At 39.9% G+C, this 21,829-nt stretch overlaps 1 protein-coding gene across 1 annotated transcript in view; it reads right to left on the bottom strand.

Moving 5' to 3' along the window:
• CDC40 (cell division cycle 40) overlaps positions 1-21,829 on the bottom strand; it is a 54,975-nt gene that overhangs the window by 13,614 nt on the left and 19,532 nt on the right. Inside the window, exons 4-10 of the mRNA XM_077812933.1 lie at positions 16,843-16,926; positions 14,766-14,905; positions 13,808-13,904; positions 11,221-11,360; positions 7,020-7,094; positions 3,162-3,207; positions 846-947 (exon numbers count right to left, since the gene is read on the bottom strand). Coding sequence (XP_077669059.1) covers positions 846-947; positions 3,162-3,207; positions 7,020-7,094; positions 11,221-11,360; positions 13,808-13,904; positions 14,766-14,905; positions 16,843-16,926 — 684 coding nt within the window. The remainder of the gene's footprint in view (positions 1-845; positions 948-3,161; positions 3,208-7,019; positions 7,095-11,220; positions 11,361-13,807; positions 13,905-14,765; positions 14,906-16,842; positions 16,927-21,829) is intronic.

Here is a 21,829-nt window from a genome sequence, read left to right as displayed (position 1 = left end):
TTAAAAACGTGGCCTGCACATTAAGTGCAAAGTGGAAGATGACTGGCCGCAAGAACGCTAAGATCAGTCACCACACAAGTTAAAGTAAAACAAACTTCATATATTTGGCAAATGCACAAAATTAAGGAAGTCTTCAGTTAAGTATTGAATATTTGCTAAGTAACACAGAGGCACAATGGGAGTAGTAGTGCAGCATTAAGAAAACCATATTTAGTATCTAACAGGATTTAAAATACCTTTTTTTGATTGTGTATTTGGCAGAGACACTCAGCATTAGGTGAATAGAATTATTTGTTAAAGTTCTTAGCAATGAAAATACAAAATGTTGTGAAATAAATGTCGTTGCTATAATTACTGTTCTTTCTTTCCCCAACCCATCTGGGAAAATTCTATTTTTTTTTTTTAATCTGGAAGAACTGTTATAGAATAAATCCTTTACCAAATTATAATAAAATATTCAATTCAAAAATGTACTTTTACTACTTAATTTCATTCTTATAAGTGAAGGGGTGCCAAATAATTCTCTCTAATTTGGTAAATGTTTGGCCCCATTCTTCGACTTGCTATGTAAATTTTCAGTTCAATGTAATTTTTTTTAAATAATGTGTGAACCCTTGTTACCATGGATTTTTAACTTAAACACCAAGACAACCTTAACTGTAGCTTTACAGTGACAACAAAAATATTCAGGAGATGAGAAAATTGCTCTCCCTGTATTAGACACACCAATGTTGCACTGTAAGAGCATATAATAATAAAAGAGGAAGCATGGCTATTAAAACAGTAGCTATTTACTACTAGTTACAATGATTATCAGATTTGAACATGTATGTATTTAAGCCTACCTGTTTCAGTGTCCCAGAGTTTAAGATACCGGTCATATGCTGCACTAAGAAATTGAGTTCCAGCATTGTTAAAGCAGATGTCTCGAACTGCTTTACTGTGCCCTACAAGATAAAAAGAAATGTGGTAGAGAGAAGAATTAACCCTTTACCCCCAGTCTAGGAATTAGGATTTTCTGGAGAACATTACCACAGACAGAATGCAGATAAACCACAATACTAATGGTCAATTACAGCTTTGAATTACACTCTCTGGCAACACAGAAAACTACTTACTAGAACTCATCTAAGAATATCTTGTAAATTTAGTTCCAGCAGACCAATTCAACTGGAAAAGTAACAGTACCTCCTAAAGGCCGTTATGAGATTTGAAAATAAAGCCATTGGGAATTACCTCTGCAAAGAGACTGACCGCAACGCTGTGGAAAATTCTAAAACTTCTCCAGATTAAATATAGCATGCCTTTAAAAATAAACATCTATTCGAGGAATAAGACTGACCACAGGAGGCCTCCCTGCACTAGGAAAATCTTCCATTGCTACACCACCATAGTTGCAGCCCCACCTGTTATCAGTCACAGGGCTCAAACAGCGACTGCCATTTTTATTACTGTATTGTCTAAACCTGTCCTTTACAAGGTTATGTGACACAGCAGCAAAAGATCAACTCCCTCTAGTGGTGATAATGCAACAGCAGGGAATTTCCCAAAGCAGTCTACTGCAGACAGCCAGAGAGAAGTTACTTTGGAACTGCACTGACAGAAGGTTTTTTTTGGAACAAGTGCACTCATCTTAACACTTAACTAGCCTAATGAGCTAAACTGCATGAGGATGGGATAAATGCCAGGATGGTAACAGAAAGTTTAGATGACTAGTTTTGTTGACATTCATATTAAAGAAGTCTGCCCCCCACCCCAAAGCAATTTATTTAAAATTAAAATATTCATTTTGTCTACATATTCCACACATCTTAAGATGTGATGCAGCTGATCTCTCCACTTCACTGAAATGACATACTGCACTACAAATACGATGCACAAAATTCACTATTGCTTCAAATATTGTCCTGGACATAGTTATAGCAACAATGCATTGCATGTGAAAAATATCACAACAAACATTAACATCCAAGATAAAAAAGTAAGGGAGAATCAAGGACTGAACACTATAGAGGAATTCTATGAAGAGGATGCCAACTGCTAGGCACAGCAAAATTTTGGGATGGCAGCAATATCAAGTGGGTAAATAATTTTGGCAGGCTTAAATTAAATCCCCTGCGGAATACAGGAAATACTTAGGTCAGGAAGGCGTGTGGGGTGGTAGAATCATCTCCACCGCCTTGCAGAATAATTCTGGTTGGCCATTGTAGCAGACTTATAGGGGCCCTACATTTTAGCTTACACACATTTTTAAAATAAATACAGCAGGTGAATCTGACTCATGACAGGAAAGTTCTGAAACCATAATTCAAAGAGAAGAGTCTCTTCTGGGAGATCCTTTCCTGAGGCATCAGTTTAGCCAATCTGCTTGGTGCCTTGGGTACTAGAAACATTGATAAAAGGGCACTTCAAATGACGGTACATCATTCTAGAAGTGTTTCCACTTCAAAAGAAAAACTGCTGCTTAGAAGCTACAGCAAAGGCTGCTAGAAAGCTCACATTTATCTCTCGATTCTCTAAAAAAGTTCTCAATTACAAGGAAAAAATTGGACTTGTTCCATTTTCATATTTGAAAGAAGGTCTGAACAGTTTTTGTGAGAAGTTTTCCTCTGTTCCTTTTGCATTAGAAATTCATTTCTTGTCTAGCCCAGAAGAGAAGACCTAGTTAAATGATGGCATCACAATTGTTAATTTTAGCACACCCAAAAGCGTGCTAGGTACCTCACAGTACAAGTAAGGAGACACTACCTTTACTGTTAACATACCATCTAATTTCAGACATGACATATTGAGGGGAGGAGTAGGTAACAATAATAGGGATCTATACAATACATTTCTGGTAATGACCCATAACTGATTGACCCAGTACACTAATATCTTGTTTTTATGGTCTAGAAGTCTTCAGTGCCAACACTAAATCATGTTGATTAAAAACAAAGTAAGATCATTCACAAATGCAGCCTCTTCAGCATTCATGCCAACACCATACTGAAAAGCTGATATTTTTCTCAGATGCCTACATGTCTTCTGTAGCACTGACACCCTCTCCCCCCAAAATCACAAAGTAATTAAATCTACTTGGGGGGGGGGGGAGGAGACAAGGAAAGAAGGAAGTTGTTTTAATGTATATTAAAGAGTTCAGAAAAAAAAAGAGAGGTTACCAATAAATGTTCGTAAGCATCTTCGTTCACCATATACCTCCCATAGCTTAAACAAAAACAAAACAAGGAATGTTAATTTCTGCACCACATTCTTATGAAATGACAAGTTTAACTACAGATGTACATGACACTATATGAGAATTTTGACCACAACTATCCTATCTTGAAATTCAGAAATAATGTGAAATTTGCCACAGAATTTCTGCAACTATCTCAACAGTATGCAAGGCTGAACTAAAATGAAATTTCATTTAGCAACAAGAAATTAAATGGTCCAGTTTCATAAACTCAAAAGAGGAACTTTTCAGCAAAAAATGTTTTGCTATCAACATTTGTCCAAGCTATAAAATGTAGCTTTACATAACATTGTCTTCTACCAAATGATAGCAGCAGCAAAGGTAAGCTTAAGGACTTGTGACCTTCACAACCTAATTGTAATAGCATTTAAATGTGATTATTAAGTACTTATACTGTGCTAGCACCCAAATTGTTTTAGGCATTTTACATACACACGTGAAACCAGAATGCCTGCCCCAGAAGGCTTACAATTAGGACTGTCAAGAGATTAATCGTGCTGTTAAACAATAATAGAATACCATTTATTTAAATATTTTTGGACGTTTTCTACATTTTCAAATATATTGATTTCAACTACAACACAGAATAAAAAGTGAACAGTGCTCACTTTATATTTATTTTTTATTACAAATATGTGCACTGTAAAAACCAAAATAGTATTTTTCAATTCACGTCATACAAGTACGAAAATGCAATCTCTTTATCCTGAAAGTGCAACTTACAAATGTAGACTTATGTACAAAAAATAACTGCATTCAAAACTAAAACTTTAGAGCCTACAAGTTCACTCAGTCCTACTTCAGCCAGTTGCTCAGACAAACAAGTTTGGTTAAAATTTGCAGGAGATAATGCTGCCCGCATTTTGTTTACAATGTCACCTGAAAGCGAGAACAGGCATTTCGTATGGCACTTTTGTAGCTTGCGTTGCAAGGTATTTACATGCCAGATATAATGACTAAAGATTTACGTGTCCCTTCATACTTCAACACCATTCCAGAGGACATGCATCCATGCTGATGATCATGGGTGGTGCGTGAACCACCGGCTGGGGGACGCTAGCCCCTAGCCCCACCCCTTCCGCTCACGGCCATGCCTCTTCCCCCCTCCCCTCCACCAGAACTGAGCCCCCACTTCCGCTGGAGCCCAGAGACACCCACCCCACAGTGGCCACTGGCCCAGTCCCATGGCTAGTCCCCCAGCCCCAAAAGGAGTGTTGGGAGGGCAGGCGGTGCGTGGCCCCAGCTTCCCCAGCCCTGGGGGTTGGCCGGCTGGCCGCAGCCTCCCCAGCTCCAGAGTGCGGACGGCGCATGGCTCCAGCCTTGGGAAGGGGGGTGGCTGCAGCTCCCCATCCCCAGAGCACCGGGAAGCTGGAGCCAGAGGACTGGAGCCACACACAGGGAGCGGTCACAGCAGGGAGAAGGGTCACACTTGGCTGTTTGGGGAGGCAAAGCCTCTCCCAGCCTATGTGACCTGCCGCCCATGCTGATGATGTGTTCTGCTTGACAACTATCCAAAGCGGAGTGGACGAGTGCAGGTTCATTTTCATCGTCTGAGTCAGATGCCACCAGCAGAAGGTTGATTTTCTTTTTTGGTGGTTCGGGTTCTGTAGTTTCCACATTGGAACGTTGCTCTTTTAAGACTTCTGAAAGCATGATCCACCCCTCGACCCTCTTGAATTTTGGAAGGCACTACAGATTCTTAAACTTTGGGTTGAGTGCTGTAGCTATTTTTAGAAATCTCACATTGATACCTTCTTTGCATTTTGTCAAATCTGCAGTGAAAATGTTCTTAAAACGAACATGTGCTGGATCATCATTGAGACTGTTATAACATGAAATATATGGCAGAATGCGGGTAAAACAGAACAGGAGACATACAATTCTCCCCCAAGAAGTTCAGTCAAAATTTAAATAATGCATTTAAAAAAAAAAACAAAAAAACCGAGTGTCATCGGCATGGAAGCATGTCCTCTGGAATGGTGGCCAAAGCATGAAGGGGTATACAAATGTTTAGCATCTCTGGCATGTAAATACCTTGCAACACCGGCTACAAAAGTGCCATGTGAACACCTGTTCTCACTTTCAGATGACACTGTAAACAAGAAGCAGGCAACACTATCTCCCATAAATGGAAACAAACTTGCTCGTCTTAGCAATTGGCTGAACTAGAAGTAGAACTGAGTGGACTTGTAGACTCTAAAAAGTTTTAGATTGTTTTGTTTTTGAGTGCAGTTATGTAACAAAAAAATTCTACATTTGTAAGTTACACTTTTATGATAAAGAGATTGCATTATAGTACTTGTATGAGGTGAACTGAAAAATACTATTTCTTTTATCATTTTACAGTGCAAATACACCTCTATCCTGATATAACGCAGTCCTTGGGAGACAAAAAAAATCTCACTGCGTTATAGGTGAGACTGCATTATATTGAACTTGCTTTGCCCCCACCCCCAGTTCCTTGTTCCCTGACCGCCCCCTCCAGAGACCCCTGTTCCTAATCACCCCCAGGACTCCACCCCCTACCCAACCCCCCTGCTCCGTCCCCTGACTGCTCCGACCCCTATCAACACCCCCCACCCCCTGACAGGCACTCAGTGGCAGCGGCGGGAAGCAGAGCAACACTGCCCCAGCCTGCTCCACTCTGCCATCTCCCAGCTGCGGCGTTCCATTTCCCGCCATGGGTGTGTGCAGGGAGGTTGGGGAAAGGACTCCCCCCCGTACTCACCTGCGGTGGGAAGCGGAGAGCCGCAGCTGGGAGCTGGCGGGGTGGAGCGGGCTGGGGCCGGGCTCTCCACTTCTGCTGCCAGTGAGTGCCGGGGGGATCCCTTCCCCCAAACACCCTCACCCGAGCGACATGGCTGGGGCCGAGGCGAGGGAAGCGGAGTGGGCTGCTCCTGGCCCCCCGCTAATACCCATGGCCACTCTGGGACTGCAGGGCCCCCAAAAGTGACCCCCCACAGCTCCTGCCTCCCAGACCTGGGGGAAGGGGCCCCTGACCGCCCCCAAGACCCTCTGCCCCTTATCCAACCCCTCGGCCCCGGCCCGGCATCCTTAACATGCTGCTCAGAGCAGTGTGTCTGAGCTTTACCGTGTTGTATGCAAACCCGGGTTATATCGAGTCACGTTATAGCGGGGTAGAGGTGTATTTGTAATAAAAAATAATATAAGTGAGCACTGTACACTGTATTCTGTGTTGTAAGAGAAATAAATATATTTGAAAATGTAGAAAAACATCCAAAAAATTTAATAAATTTCAATTGGTATTCTGTTTAACAGTGCAATGAAAAAAAATTAATCGCATGAGTTAACTACAATTAATCGACAGCCCTACTTACAATCTAAACATAAAAACAGATGAGAAATGAGGGAGAAGAATACAAAACACAGTACATGCAGTGTGGGCAGGGCGGTGATAGGCATCTATTTAACACACACACAGGTTGCTGCAGAAACCTTAATTTTTGCACTTCTTGACTTCATTTTAACTGTGATCTTTATATTGCATTAAAATAGTTTCTGCATTACTTATTTTTACATTCAATGCGGGTGATTGACAACTTAACTATTTATTTTTATGCAGAACAAAAACTAATTCAAACCATTTCTGGGAGAAAAACTAGAATGTAGGATGACTATTTGACAATTTTTTGCCTGATACAAATTTAAACAGGGGACTCAAACCCTGGAAAAGTACATGTTCTAACAGAATTAAACTCACTATTTAAATGCTGTGAATGCTACATTTGTATGAAGTGAAGGTATATCAGAAACAACTCACTTTAATTTTACAGTCCATGGAACAAGATAGCAATATGTGGCCAGAGAGTGGAAACAACCTGACTGCACTGACACCCTGTAAATAAGAACATAAATGATTAAGGAACAGCAAATTGAGCATGTGGATTTTTTTTCAAGCTCAATTTCCCTCTTTTCTAAAATATTTAGCTCAAATCCTAAAACACCAACCTTATCAGAAAGGTTGAAGAGAAGCCTGTACAATCTCCTGCTCCTTTTAACACAGCAATGTATTTTAAACAATTGCTCCTGCTGAATCACCAGGGGGCAATCCTGAGTCACTGCAATAGTTGTGTGCATGCCCCCTTCCCCTCCCACACCGACACCCACCCACACCATTACCATGGCAGCCCTTGGCAAAGAAATACAAATTGTGGGTTTGGAACGTTAGCTTTGACAAAAGAATAACACAGAGCTCTCCCCCCTGCCAATCTGACCTCTTCATAATACACCCAGTTCTGCACAATCGTGACTACAATCCTCTTTATACTACAATCCTGTGAGCAGTAACTGGGGCCTCTCTAAGCAGCCTCCTGGGGTAACTTCTAACTCAGGCCTCTTGTATGACAACAACTTCAACCACATAGGCTCTGACCCTGCAAACACTAAAGGCCATTTGTAACTTTACTCAGGTGAATAATCCCAGTGGGCTGCAATTGGATTTTTAAAGAGGTTACTATAAAACAGATACGTATGTTGGAACAAACAAACAAACAAAGACTTTCAAACAGACAATACTTTACATCACTTTATTTTACAGCACCCTGATTTCCGGATGCTGGTTTCATGCAACAAGCTTATTTTATTACAGAAACCTAAACAGAGCAAAGACGTTCATAAAAATGCTACATTGCATCTGAAGTTTGAAACATCACTAATACAAGGAAACTAAACCTTGAATGGGAGAAGTAAAGGAAACACTAATTCAGAAAGTTTTCAAGTGTGTTTAAAATACTATTCCTGATTATTTATACAGCCTCCCAAGCCTACTTATTGCTCAACACACAAAAGAGGCACTAAGATGACAGATACAGAACCAAATTTTTATAGCAGTTAAGTTGTATTGGCAAACTTTTCCCACTAAAATTTGCACATGTAAACAGGTAATTGTTCATGTAGGAACCATTTGCATGTGCAGTTTTCTGATGAGTAAGCAACAGCTGCACTCAGAGTAAACACAATGTATGAGCATCTTTTCTTGAGTATTAGGATTATTCAATGTTAAAAAAGATTTGCAGGGGATTTTAAGAGGTACCATAGAAATCAGTGCATGGAACAGTGGGGTTAAAAAAACATTTCCTCAAAAAAAAAAAAAAAAGATTAACTACTGAATAGGACTAACAGTGCAGCTTTACAGGGAGCAGTAATGGTGGAAGCGCTAGTGTAGACATAATGCAGGCATTTTTACCTTCCAACTACCTTCACTAAACAGGATTAGCAGACTTGGTCGGTAAGAACTTCTGCAGTTGGTCTATATAAGCTCTCCCACAACTGCTACCATAAATGGAAAGTGCTGGTGCAGGAAAAAACCCACAAGGAATGAAAGTCTTAGCCCCACTGATGTCAAAGGGAGTTCTGGCACAGACTTCCATGGGGCCACGATTTTCACCCACAATTTCTAAAGTTCAGAATTATGCAAAAAGCCAGACACAACAGCTCCAAAAGAGGCAGAAACTGCCCAAATCATTAAAATGTTAATCTTTACTACCCCCTTGAGATGCCAACATTTCAGTGCTGCCCCTTTCAGCAGAAAGGCACAGATCATGTGCTTCTCTCTCTTAGGGCCAAAGCCCCAAATATCCCCAGGTGCCACGATATCTAGCTTGCTCTTTCCCTGCCCTCCCCCAAAAGCTTAGTTATGCACTGTCAGTATAAAAAGTTTGGCATATTACATAGTGAAATTGTGGGACCTATGTAGAAAAAGTATCAAAACATACAAGGGCTACTGCTCTACTTGTATCTTCATTTTCATAGATCACTCATTTGCACTGTTCATTTTTCAAAAGTAAATGATTCCACAGCATAATTTCCAACCTGACGCAACAAAATGCTAGAGATTCTAAGAACACAGCCCCAGAATTCAGGCCCAGCTGGCCACAGAATACACCAGGCCTTAATATTTTCTTTTTATTGCAGCTATGCAACACATTTAACACAATGTCATGTTTAAGCACATTTAACATGGATTAGGATAGTACCTAATGACCATGCGTGAATGAGGAACATATACCGTCTGCTACAGCTGGCTCATCTTACTGGATGAGATTCAAGACAGTGGACAGCAGCCAGTAGATTAAATGTCTAGGGATTAAACATTAGGAGTCTCCAGAGTCTGCCTTGAGTTGAAAGCTCTGGGTAAGGAATGTGCCTTGAATTGTATAACAAACTTAATCCAACTTGGGCTCAGATGCATTATCGGCAAAATCAAATTGCAATGGTGAGGGCCCAACTCTGAAAAATACCTGCCCCGATTCAACAGCTTCTGTCTAGCAACAGCTAACTAAAGGGGCTCCTTCAGAGTGCTGTTGTCCTACTACACATGGCAGAGGCAGCCTCTGAAAACTAAGGGAACGCCTACAGTACAAAACCACATCAACCTAAGTTATGTCGACGTACAGCCACCACAGTAATTAAACTGCTTTTGCATGTCCACATTACGCTCCTTGTTGGTGGTGCGCATCCTCACCAGGAGTGCATGGACCAATTTAACTGTCAGTGGATGGCATTGTGGGATAGCGCCTGAAAGTCGACCTCAGCAACGCAGTTTCTACACTGACACTGTGTCAACCTAACTACATCAACCTAAGCGCTGTGCCTCTCCGGAGGGGGAGTTAAGTCAGTGTAGCGGGCGAGTTATATTTCAGCATTGACGCTTACAGAGTTAGGTCAATGTAAGCTGCCTTGCATCGACCTAACTCTGGCTAAAGTCCAGACATTTTAAGTTTTACCAATTTACAGGTCAGAACATAGTGTGTCACATCTGTTCTGCCTAAAAAGCAAGCGCATCCAGTCTGCATTATCTGAATGGATAATGACTGAATGGTCTTCAAGGCTAGCTCTAGATTAGGCACTACAGCAGTCCAAGCATTTGGTAATAAACACATTTGAACCAGAATAAAAGCTGTATCTAGAAGGGATGGACAGGTGCAATATCCTGGCCTGCTAGAAGCTAAAGAGTTGCTGGCCACTCTCATTTGGGTGCATGGAGAACAGTCTAGTAAGAACCTGAGATTTCAAGCCACCCTGATGATTGTAAAAAATAAACCAGAATTCAAGGAGCAGTTAAATAGTTCTTTAAAATGTTTCCCCTCCTCCTCCCAGCTTCATCTCAGTTTTATCTGGATTGACCCTAAGCGAGCTGGCTTTCACCCAGGACTCTATCTCTAAGAGCTACTGGCAAAGTAGGGAAATCCTTCTGTTATTGATATTTAATGTCACTGACTTTGTGCAATCATACATAAAGTCTAAATAACTAGGGGGTTGCACACTTCATAGCTTCTGTAGCCTGAGCTTGCTGCACACACAAGGGGCTCCCTGGATCCCTACCACAAGCTCCCTGGGTGATACCCTCCCTCTCTTTCAGGGACTCCCCACACTTTCCACATCAGTGCTTAGGTCAGTGTAATTTTCGTCACTCAGGGGGTGGCTTATTCACATCCCTGAACGATACAAATTATACTGACATAAGTGGTAGTGTAAACATAGTGTTGGTGAAGGAGGACTTCTGGAGGAGAAATTGTAGTCAACAACTGCATTGTGGGAAATCTTGTGATGTTACTGTTAATACCATGAAACTGTTTTTGATAGGGAATTATGTTACAAATTTTCACAATAAGGGCAAAATTTTCATGATCCTCCAGAATTAAACCTAATTTGTTCATGTACCAATGTATGGGTGAACTCCTAGTCCCACTGAAGACAGTGGGAGTTTTGCTGTTGACTTCGGATTTCACTACATATGTGCAAAACCTGCAATTGTGCATGGAAACTGGTAAATGAATGAATACACATTTGAGTATGCAAACACCCAATTTGTTTATGCACAATTTTGGAAACTCCAGAAAATTTGTCTTGAATGAGTCTGGGTCCATTGTTTTATAAATAAGGATCTGAAAAGCTACTTAGCCACAAAGACAAACATTATAAAAAAAGAAAAACCTCATTTTCAAAACAATATTCCCTACCTTTGTATGTCCAGACCATACATGGAGCTGTTTCTTTGGGAGATAGCATTTCTCAGGGGGCACTGTAGAACGGAGATTAACGCCAACATCTTGAGGAACATGAAGATAGGATCTTCCCTGGTAGTCATACATTTCTTTGACTAAAAAACCGAACAAACCAGAAAAACAGAGTACTATGAATTGCAGGGAACCTGTAATTTCAAAGGTTACAGATTTGGGAAGATCCAACCATCACACAAAATTAAGATTAAGAATTAGATATAAGGCAGCAGTCCTGCTCTAAAAAGCAAGCAAAAATTGCTCTTTGGATTTCTACATTTATTGTGTCCCAGCCATTTGATATTAAATGTGCCCAGTACACAAATAAGAAGTAGAGTTTTTCTGATTGCTAATCCTGGAAACTCTGTTTGGGTTCTGAACATTAAGCATTTTTGCCATGGCTTGTTTATCGCCAACAGCAATAAAGCTTCCACAAACCAGACGGAGCTCTCACTTACGGCTCAATCCAACTCTTTTGAAATCAATGAGGTTGTTTCCAATTGTTTCAACAGGAGTTGAAGTCAGTCCCTTACACCTGTGCAATCCTATTGCCTTCAGTGGGGCTCACAGAAGTAACTGATGGCAACTTGGGGGCAATTTATATTTCCAACTAGCCCTGTGAATGGAATATAGTGCATCAACGGATTTGCTAACGAGTCAGATAAAGATCTAATTCCCCCTCACAGAACCGTTGGTCAGCTCGGCTAACGGCAGTAAAGCTAGTCCACCTCTCCCCTAAAGCCACCACCACCAACCAGATACGACTGAAAACACAGAGAGAGAAAATCTAAGAAATAAAATTGTCATATTTAGGCAATGATGTTTTTGAGAATACCCAGCACTTCAACATTAGCTACAAAGGAGATGAACCTGTGCGATGGAAAGATAAGTGTCTCTTAATTTCTAGATTGTCTCATGGGAGCATTTTTGAAGCAACATTAAGTTTGAGTGACCTTAACTGTCTACTTGCATATTACTGAATATTTTAGGTAATTTAATACAATGGAACGTTTATTTGGAATTTCCATGAAGTTTGTGTTTTGAGAACAATGAAGTGTTCCTTAAGGGAATTATGTCTGACTATTTTAGATCCATTCTACCTTAAACTTCAGGTGAAGTCTTTTTGCATTGGAATAAGTTATCAATAATTTAAGATACACAGTTAGAGAACAGAAGCACTGATGACTTTCTGGTCATAAGCTTATTTTTTCAGAAATCTATCATTTACAGCTGAAGAATACAGAACAAGCAGTTCTAACATTTATTCCCTGCTGAACCTTTCTCTGGGAAAACAGAGGGGAAAAAATCACTAGATACAAAATATCAGGTCTATTTGTTCTGTATTCTTCACTTTGTTGAGTGTTACGCTATTGACATACCAGGGTCATGACAAATACAGCAAGTCTTAAATGTAAGTGATACAGCTCTTTCCTTTTCCTATTATATGACTGAGAAAAGAATTTCCAGTTCTGTATTTTCCTGTTGGTAGGAATTAGCACCAATGAAGGAAGATTCCCAGTTTATGAGTTACTCTCTTTAATTTTATTCATGAAGGCCCTATGTATGCAAAACTGTCATTGAAAGGCTTGGGTTTTTCATCTGCTTAGGGCTTTGGGATGAGGCCCCAATTAATTATTCTTATGTAAAGATGCAAGCTTTCAATGTGCAGCAACTCTACTTGGCTACACAATTATTCACAACATGACAGCAAGAAAATTGGCATCAAATAGACTAAGAACAAAATTTAAATGACTGTCTAATGTTTAATATATAATCTGTTACAGCATGAACTCTAATCCAAAGTATTACTTGCAAATACAAGATCAAGGCATACGACTGAACTTACATCAAATTTGTTAGTGAAGTACTAGATCTGCAATGGGGCAGAGCCCAAAACCCTAAAGATTTCATTTTGTAAAATAATGAATGGCAACTGGAAGGTGACCGCCAGCGTTTTTGAAATCAATATACAAACAGGTGACATTGCCACACTACTCTTAGCAATACAAACTGGCACTAGTTCAAATTTTCCCCCTTACTGAGGTTTTCTTTTTCTGTTAATTTAAAAACATTTCAGTTGAGCTTGGTCATGAATATGGCTGTTCCCTGCAGGACCTCTCTCTCCCCCTGCTCCTAGTTCCTCTGTCTTAGGCTTTGTCTATACTAGGGATGCTTCATCAGGACAGAATAGGTCCTGTCATGGATGCAGCTATACCAGCACAACTGCTCTTGGTACAGGTAAAACTGTCTCCCGCGCTACCCGCCATGAAAGTAAAAGGCTATACCTGTAACAATGCAAATTTGCTGGTATATCTGCATCCATACTATGAGCTTCTGTCAGCACAGATACGCTGGTCAGATCTCACAGCTCTTCGAAAGTCTGTAGTGTAGACACAGCCTACAGGAGAATCTAACTCCTTTTACAGTTCTATATGGGAGCTAATGGGATTCACACGGTATAGCTACCAGTATAGCTGACACGAAGTTACACGATATTATCCTTGATTATGAACGTAACAGAAATTAAAGCAGACTAAAATGGCATTACCATGTAAGATAGTCTTCTCCTCTCCAGGTTTATCATCTTCATGTTTGCCTTTTTTCTGCCTCTTTGCTGTTATTTCATCCAACTCTTTCTGCTCTTCCTAGAAAAACAGAATATGGTCTTGACTTTTTTAAAAAGAGTTACCCTGAAGCTGAAGACAAAAAGACAAAACTGAAACATTGTTTATTTACTAGAATTAATGTATTTGTTAAATATGAATATTTGAAATATTTTCAGGATAGGAAAAAAAAAACAATTAAAAAAGTAAAACTTTAACCAAAGCCAGAACAGCTTAGAAAGGTATACACACTCTAGAAAGAATTTTAAAACAATTAATTCTATTCAGGCTTACAGGCTATAGCAAAGGCTATGTCTACACTACAGCTTATATCAGCATAATTTATGTCACTCAGGGGGCTGAATAAACCACTCTCCTGAGTGATATAAGTTACACTGACATAAGTGCTGGTGTGGACAGTGCTGTGTCAGTGGGAGAGCTTCCCCAACATAGCTACCTCCTCTCACAGAGATGGTTTTATTATACTGACAGGAGTGCTCTCTCCCATTGGCATAGAGCATCTTCACCGGACGTGCCACTGTAGCACTGTATGTGTGGACAAGCCCTAAGTGTCAATGACTGAAAGGAGGCAAGCCTTGTCTTTTTTCCTACTAAAGAGTATTTCTTGACTATTCTTTTCACCTAGCTGCTTCTGTTATCATACAGCAGCTATCCTCAGGCCAACAAAGTAAGACACAAAATCTCTTCTAAAGCCACTGTCCAAATTTTCAAACATACAGCACTTAAAGCACTACCTTCAAATGTATCATTGCCACAGTACATTTGGTCTCCACTGGCCTATACTGGTGAAGTCACAAGATTTCTTCCATACCTTGGTCTCTGCCATGGTATGCCACTGTGTTGCTAACGATTCTTACCCAATACACTTTTAAAAACGCTTACTTCTGAGGGTTTGGCTACTTCTTTCTCATCCACATATTTTGCCCATGGTCCCAGGAAGCCATCAATATTAGATGCATCATTCTCTTTGAATTTCTTCCTTTTTTCTATTTTCTTTTGTCCTGTTTCAAATACTGTTAAACCTACAGGAAGAAACACAACACTATACACACTGACGTTTATGCAACTTTTAACTTCAAGAACACAAGTCACTGTATTTTCAGTATAGAAACACCAAGTGATAACAGAAGGGAAGAGGTCTTCTGGATCACAATGTTGCTTTACTTATCTACTTATGAATGTAGCTAATTTAATCCAAAGTAACGAGAAGATGGGTAGGCTGTAAGATTCTAGGTATGATGGATGGCTGTTATAAGTTACTTAATCATGCAGGAGTCAAAATACATGTGAAGTCCACAAAAATATATTTATCATTACTCTTTTGTAGCCATATGAACACAGTGACTATGCATTTTTATTGTTTCATGCTTTGTACTCTGTAAAGTTTGGAAAACAATTGAGTCCAGACATCTTGACTTTCCTGAAAACTAAGCTTCCCTATTCCACCACCAGATTTTTTTTCAAGATCAGTTGCTAGAGAAATAATTAGAATCCCCAATCATCTGCCCACCCTCCCTTCATCCCAAGCATCTTTCAAGTCTCACACAAGAGCTGCACACATGCACTAACCTACCATGAGTGCTATGCTCTTTACATTTACAAAGTAAAGTTTGTGTTTTCAGAATTTCAACATTGCAATATACAAACATTAAGAAAAATATTGAGGGAAATCCAAGTGACAGTGAGTTTTAGACATTAAAGTTTAGATTATGTATTAAGTTGTATAAAACCCTTCATATCATGATATATATTAGTGATTTTTAAAATAATGTATACACTCAGAAATCGTACACATTTACTGCATATGAATCAGAAAGCAATACTGCCTATAAAAAGGGAAAGAGCCAGCATAATGTCAAAGCAAACAAACAGTACACCTTATAAATAAAATTAGAGTTTTTAAAAACTTTAAATTAACTACAGATGTTATTAGTAACAGGTTAAGTTTAATTTTAAAACAACTTTCGTCTTGACTGCCTCTCTCCCCAATGGAATTGTTATGTGAAAGCAACTCTAATATCCTCAACTTCAATTTTAAAGGAGAAAATGAAGTTAACGCCTTTTAAAAACATTTGAAAATAAAGTACTGAACAAGCTACAGCAGTATGTATTAATTAAACATAGGAACAAATTTCAGGCTATATGGGGGAAGATGTTACTACTTGTGAGAAGGTGTTTACATGAGCATAATTTCAAATGTAAAGAAACCACTTTACTAGAACTAAAAACATTTAATATGTTACATCAAAGTAGCAATTACAGGCCCTTCTGCCTCCGGACAAAAATCCTGCCACTGGGCTACCTTTCAGTAGTTTTTCTTTTTGGGGGTCAGGGGAGAACAGCTCCATTTTGCTAACTATTGATAACACAAAGTTGCGAACAGAAGTGTTAAGGTAAATTGGTGTATACGTCATTTATCTGCTTACCCCATAACACTGAGTACTATGATACAGCTGATTAACCTACTTAAAAAAGCTATTGCAATGCAGGGAAAATACAATTTTAGCTCAGAGCATGATGGAATAAGGATGACACCACAGCTCAATTGAACTCCAAAAATACACACCTCTGAAGTCTATTTGTATATGAAAAAAATGTTCTATTCTAATGTGAAATCATAATCTGAAATCTGATGTTAGAAAAAATCAGACGACTATTAAAAAAGATTCACATTCTAGGAAAAACAAAAAACCAAAACAATGAGAAACACCCCCTGCCCCCCAAACTATTCTTAACCTGACCATGGAAGGGAAACTACCGTTCATTATTGAGTTTAAAAAAAAAAGAAAAAATTTCATCCTAGACTTCTGGTCTAAGGAGCATCTCTCTTGACACATCACAAACCTTTGTTAATATTTCCTAGCATTTCATGATAGCCTGTTTTCTATAAAACTGAAACACAACAGAACAGATTGCCATTAAAACCAAATGGTTTTATATCCAATTTGACATTACTTACCTTGATTCTTTTCAGCTTCTTCTACAGAACCAATGTATTTAGTAGCAACGTCCTGAGTATCTAGAGAGGGATCTAATGCATAACCTATAATAAAAGCAAAAATACCAGTTGTTAGCTGAAATTTTTGCTCTGCATATGTTCTCAGTGATTGATTCTCCTCTTGGTTCTCAGTTCTCTTTGCCCCAATTTATCTTCCTCAAAGCCCTATATTTAAGATATCTTCCTAAGCCAAGAGGGACTGGATAAGATATGCTCTGAAGTCCATCAGCTTTTCTCCCAGCCTAGCTATTGGATTTACTGCAGAGCATTGCCTGGTGCTTGCTTCCCACTAGAGTCTGAGCGTGCTGCTTCCAGAGCGCTCAAACCTCTTATAAGTTGAAGCAGTCACTGGTCAAGTTATTGAAATCGGCCATATGCTAAAGTACTGAGTGCTACCCTCAGGAACAGCCCTTAAACTGAACTGTTACAGCAGCAAATTAATTTCTAAATTTGTACCATTCTGTACTGATACAGAACGCACATTCTAAGAAATGCAACATGACAGCACATATTGCATTAAATAACTGGGACTGTGGTGGGAAGAACACAAGTAGATGGCACAACCTTTAATGTTATAGTAAAGATAAATAATTAAATTAGTTTCTATGGAACAGGTGCACAGAATATTTACTATCACTAATGCCATTTTTTCTGAGAAAGAGTGCACCCTTGTGGACATATAATTAGTTTTAATTAAATATCTGAATGGGACAGTGTCCTTTGAAGACTCACATAATACCTCAGAATTCAGATAATTAAATCAAGAAATTGAAGATGACCAACAAAATCTGCAGATAAATGCTAGTGCAAACACCACTACACCGCACTACCACAGGACTTGACATTTTGTGGATCCACACAGAGAGAACCATGACACTAGAGTCTCTCCATGGATATCCCTGCACCAGCACAATTATTTCCCCCTTCTCTTAGGGAAAGTGCACTGGATCAGCAACACTCCCAGTCTGCCTTTTTTTTTTAAATACTGAAAGAGTCAATTGTTCTTGAAATGTCTAGAGGAGTTGGCAGAAGAGCAGAGCAAAGCAGCGGATCTGCCTTTGGAATCAGGATTTGTGCTTTGGTACTTTAACTCTGATCTGACCCTACAGAGCACTCTATACCTCCAGGTGGTCCACATGCATATTATAGGAAAGTGAAATATAAATAAATCCCTTTGTGATAAAATATGAAGCTCCATCATGCCTGTGTAATAATTTAGTAAAAATTATTCCAAGTTGTTATACAGATTATCTAAATGTTATAGTATCGTGTGTTCGACACAGTCAAGCTGAACAGACATTGCCAATTAGATTTACAGGACAACTGCCTGCTGTTACTGAGCCAGTCATCTAATGGGCTCCTCTAAGCTATAAGGTTTCTGTTATTAAAGCAGAGATTCTACTTTGGATAGATGTCAAAATCAATGCAGTGGTTTATTTGTCCTCGAGCTGTGTTTACACCATCTCTGGGACTCATTTGCTCAGTAGTGGGAAGGAGGGACAGCAAGCCACTGAAAGGAGCAACTGAGACAAATTCAGGCTTCAGTGGGAGCCATGCCTACTTACAAGCAAGGTTGACCTTGGTTCAGTATCTTTTCTTATAGAAAAGCTTTTCTACTTTACCATGGGAAGTCTGACAGACTTCCAAATGCAGCTTCAATGGAAAGCATCCTTTTCTCCTACTGAGTTAGCGTGCTAGGCATTTACATGACCTGCCGTGACACTCATCTTTCCTTCAGTTGCCATTAAAACTAGAGACATCAAGATTTTATGTTGACATTGATTGGAAAGGCACAATTCCACTCCACCTTATATCTGAAAAAAGTTGGGGGTAAATAAGCACAAACAAGCCTAATGCACATAACAGAACAATTACAGGTAAATAAATCTCTTTAAAGATGCACTCATAGAAGATTACATCACTCTTGTAGAATGAAACTCCAAGGATCTGTATACTGAAATTTTAAACAACCCCAGCAGAATTGGCAATTGACAACCCAGACAAAGTGACCTGTACTTTGACAGTGACACTTGAATGCAAGGATAATATACTTCCAATAAATATTATGTGCACACACTGATAGAAACACTTACTTTCTCATACTCTTGGGCCCTGTAAAAATTACTAGCCAAATCTTACTCCTGTTTGGTGCTGGATCTGAGCAACAGTACTTAGTGAACATATGTAGTCTTGCTTGTCCTTTAGACTTTACATACACAACACTTTCTGAAAAACAGGCCCCTTTCAGGCATCTCAAGTTGGCCACCCAAAAATCTGAGGCCTCCAAGATCACTAGTCACTTCTGAAAATATAGGCATCAAACTACATTTATGAAAATAAGTGATTCAGATGTCTAACAACTAGCCACTTAGACCTGGTTCTCTGAAGCAACAGAACTTATTTAGTGCCAAAGAGAACAAGAAGCTACGTCAAATAAGTCATATTCATTTTAATATCAAGCTGCCCTGTCTGCAGGTGCTGCCCCCACAGCTCCCATTGGCTGGAAACTGCGACCAATGGGAGCTGCAGGGACAGCACTTGCAGAAGGGGCAGTGCGGAGAGCCCCCTGGCTTCCCTTAAACATAGAAGCCGGAGGAGGGACATTCCACTGCTTCTGGGAGCCACAGTATGCACGCGTGGAGCAGCTGCTGGCCCTGCTCCTCGGCTGGAGTGTGGGAGCGGGGCAAACCCCAGACCCCGCTCCCTTGAAGGAGTTCGAGGGCCAGATTCAATCGGCTGGTGGTCTGGATGTGGCCCGCAGCCCACAGTTTGCCCACCCCTGGTATAAGAAGTATGCCCCCTGTCCCTTCCAAGAATGGGAACAGAAAGAATATTGCTGACAGGAAAGTTAAGTACTTATCTTACGAAAAGTAGACTGAAAATATTCTGAGCCACAAAATGTTTGCCAAGCAATATAGTAAACAGGGTTTTAGCTGACTGCGTATTCAATTTTAAAGAATTACACATAAAACAAGATTGTAATTCTAAGTATAGTAAATAGATTAAATGGAAGGCACAGAAATCCCTCACCAATTCCCTCTGCTTCCTTTTACAAAAGTATTTCACTTACAAGGCCCTCTATCTTACAATATACTTAATTTGCATTTCTAGAGACAAGTCACTGGTTAAACAAATGCCAATTGAATAAAATGGGCCCTAACAGCTGAGGTTGAAGGCCTTTGAAACCTGCAACTTTGAAGCAGGGTTACTTTACTGATTCTTCCAGTATGCTGAAGCAGAATCAGTCAGTCAGCAACATTGCTTCCCACCTAGATTTATATACACACTTCTGCTCTGCTACTAATCCAATTTACCATGAGAAATTTTTATCTTTCCTTCCCAAAACTGAAAGGCAATTTTTAAAAGATAAAGTTTTCTATGGACGATAACATGATGAGACTCTGGCAACGTATTTCAAGAATTCTGGTATGTTTTCAGGTAATTCATAACAAACTTGCTAATATGCTGAGAAATCACAATTCTCATTTACTGCTCCTCCTAACTGAACCTTCTAATGCTTCCGTGCTGGTTCTGCTGATTTATCGAGTCTAGCACAGCTTTTTTTGCTGCTCCACTTCCGTCATTTCCAGAAGACCTACACCTACGGAACCAACCCCAGAACAGTACAAAGCTCCTATGGACAAGGTTGCCACTATTTTCTGTTACTCCTAAAAATAGGTATATCTACACTGCAATACAAGACCTGTGGCAAGCTGACTCAGGCTCATGGGGCTCGGGCTGTGGGGCTATAAAACTGCAGTATGCCTAGACATTCGGGCGTGGACTGGAGCCTGGGCTCTGAGTCTCTGCAAGGGGGAAGGGCCTTAGAGCCTGGGGTCCAGCCCAAGCGCAAATGTCTACACTGCAGTTTTATAGCTCCGCAGCCTGAGCCCCATGAGCCTGAGTTAGCTGACATGGGCTCAGACTCGGTGCTGCAGGTGTAGACATACCGAATCACAGTGTAGACATACCCAATTAGCATCACACTTATAAAATAGTACTAATGGTAGCTAGTGCATATGGAAACAAGCAACAACAAACCAAAGAGGAAACTGAAAAAGAAAATTTGAAGATATACACATTAAATGGTAATTTATGACACTTGAAAGAATTACTTAAAATTTGATACTTTAGCCTCACGATTTTCTGGGTAAACATGGCTCACACTGACTCTAGTTTTCATAATTTAAACCTTGACGTTCCAATCCTGCAACTGATAGCACACAAGTAGATTGCTGTATGGCCACAGTGCCCCAGTGAAGTCAATGGGGCTCAGCATGTGGGCAGACTGTTGTGCCAAGCAATCAATTGCTGGACCATGGCCTAATAACAGTTTAATTTAGAAAGAAATCTGCATACACAGATCTTTTAAAACAGCAGTGGACTGAGTATTATATATTATTTAATAATTTGTGTGGAAATTTCAGAACCTGCCTGGTGGATAATTTATGCTCTTCAAACTCTCATACTTCATGAGAAAGAGGCTATGTCTACACTAACACTTATGTCACTCAAGGGTGTGAATACTCCACCCCGCTGCGCAACATAACTTACGCCAACATAAGCACTAGTGTGCACAGCGCTACCTCGGTGAGAGAGCTTCTCCCGCTGACAGAGCCGTTCGTTGGGGGTTGATTACGTAGGTTGACGGGAGAGCTCTCTTCCATCGGCATAAAGCAGCTACATGAGAGATCTCACAGCAGCACAGCTGCATCGTTACAGCAGCGCCACTGTAAGCTCTCTAGTGTTGACATCGCCAGAAGCATGCCAAATTAAACTTTATATTTTAAAAACTGATAAGTTTTTAATAACGATAAGCAAATGTTAAGTGAAAAAATAAAAGCCTTGTATGCTGAAATGTATAAGAAAACTTGTTAAAATTGCATGTAAACACACAGCACATTCTTTGTACTGAAAAAGCTCAGAAATCCACTTGCTTTTACATACT

This window comes from Eretmochelys imbricata, chromosome 3, assembly GCF_965152235.1.
Source record: "Eretmochelys imbricata isolate rEreImb1 chromosome 3, rEreImb1.hap1, whole genome shotgun sequence".
Classification (NCBI taxonomy): domain Eukaryota; kingdom Metazoa; phylum Chordata; order Testudines; family Cheloniidae; genus Eretmochelys; species Eretmochelys imbricata.
The sequence above is the reverse complement of the archived record's forward strand: the minus strand, read 5'-3'. Positions and strand labels throughout refer to the sequence as shown.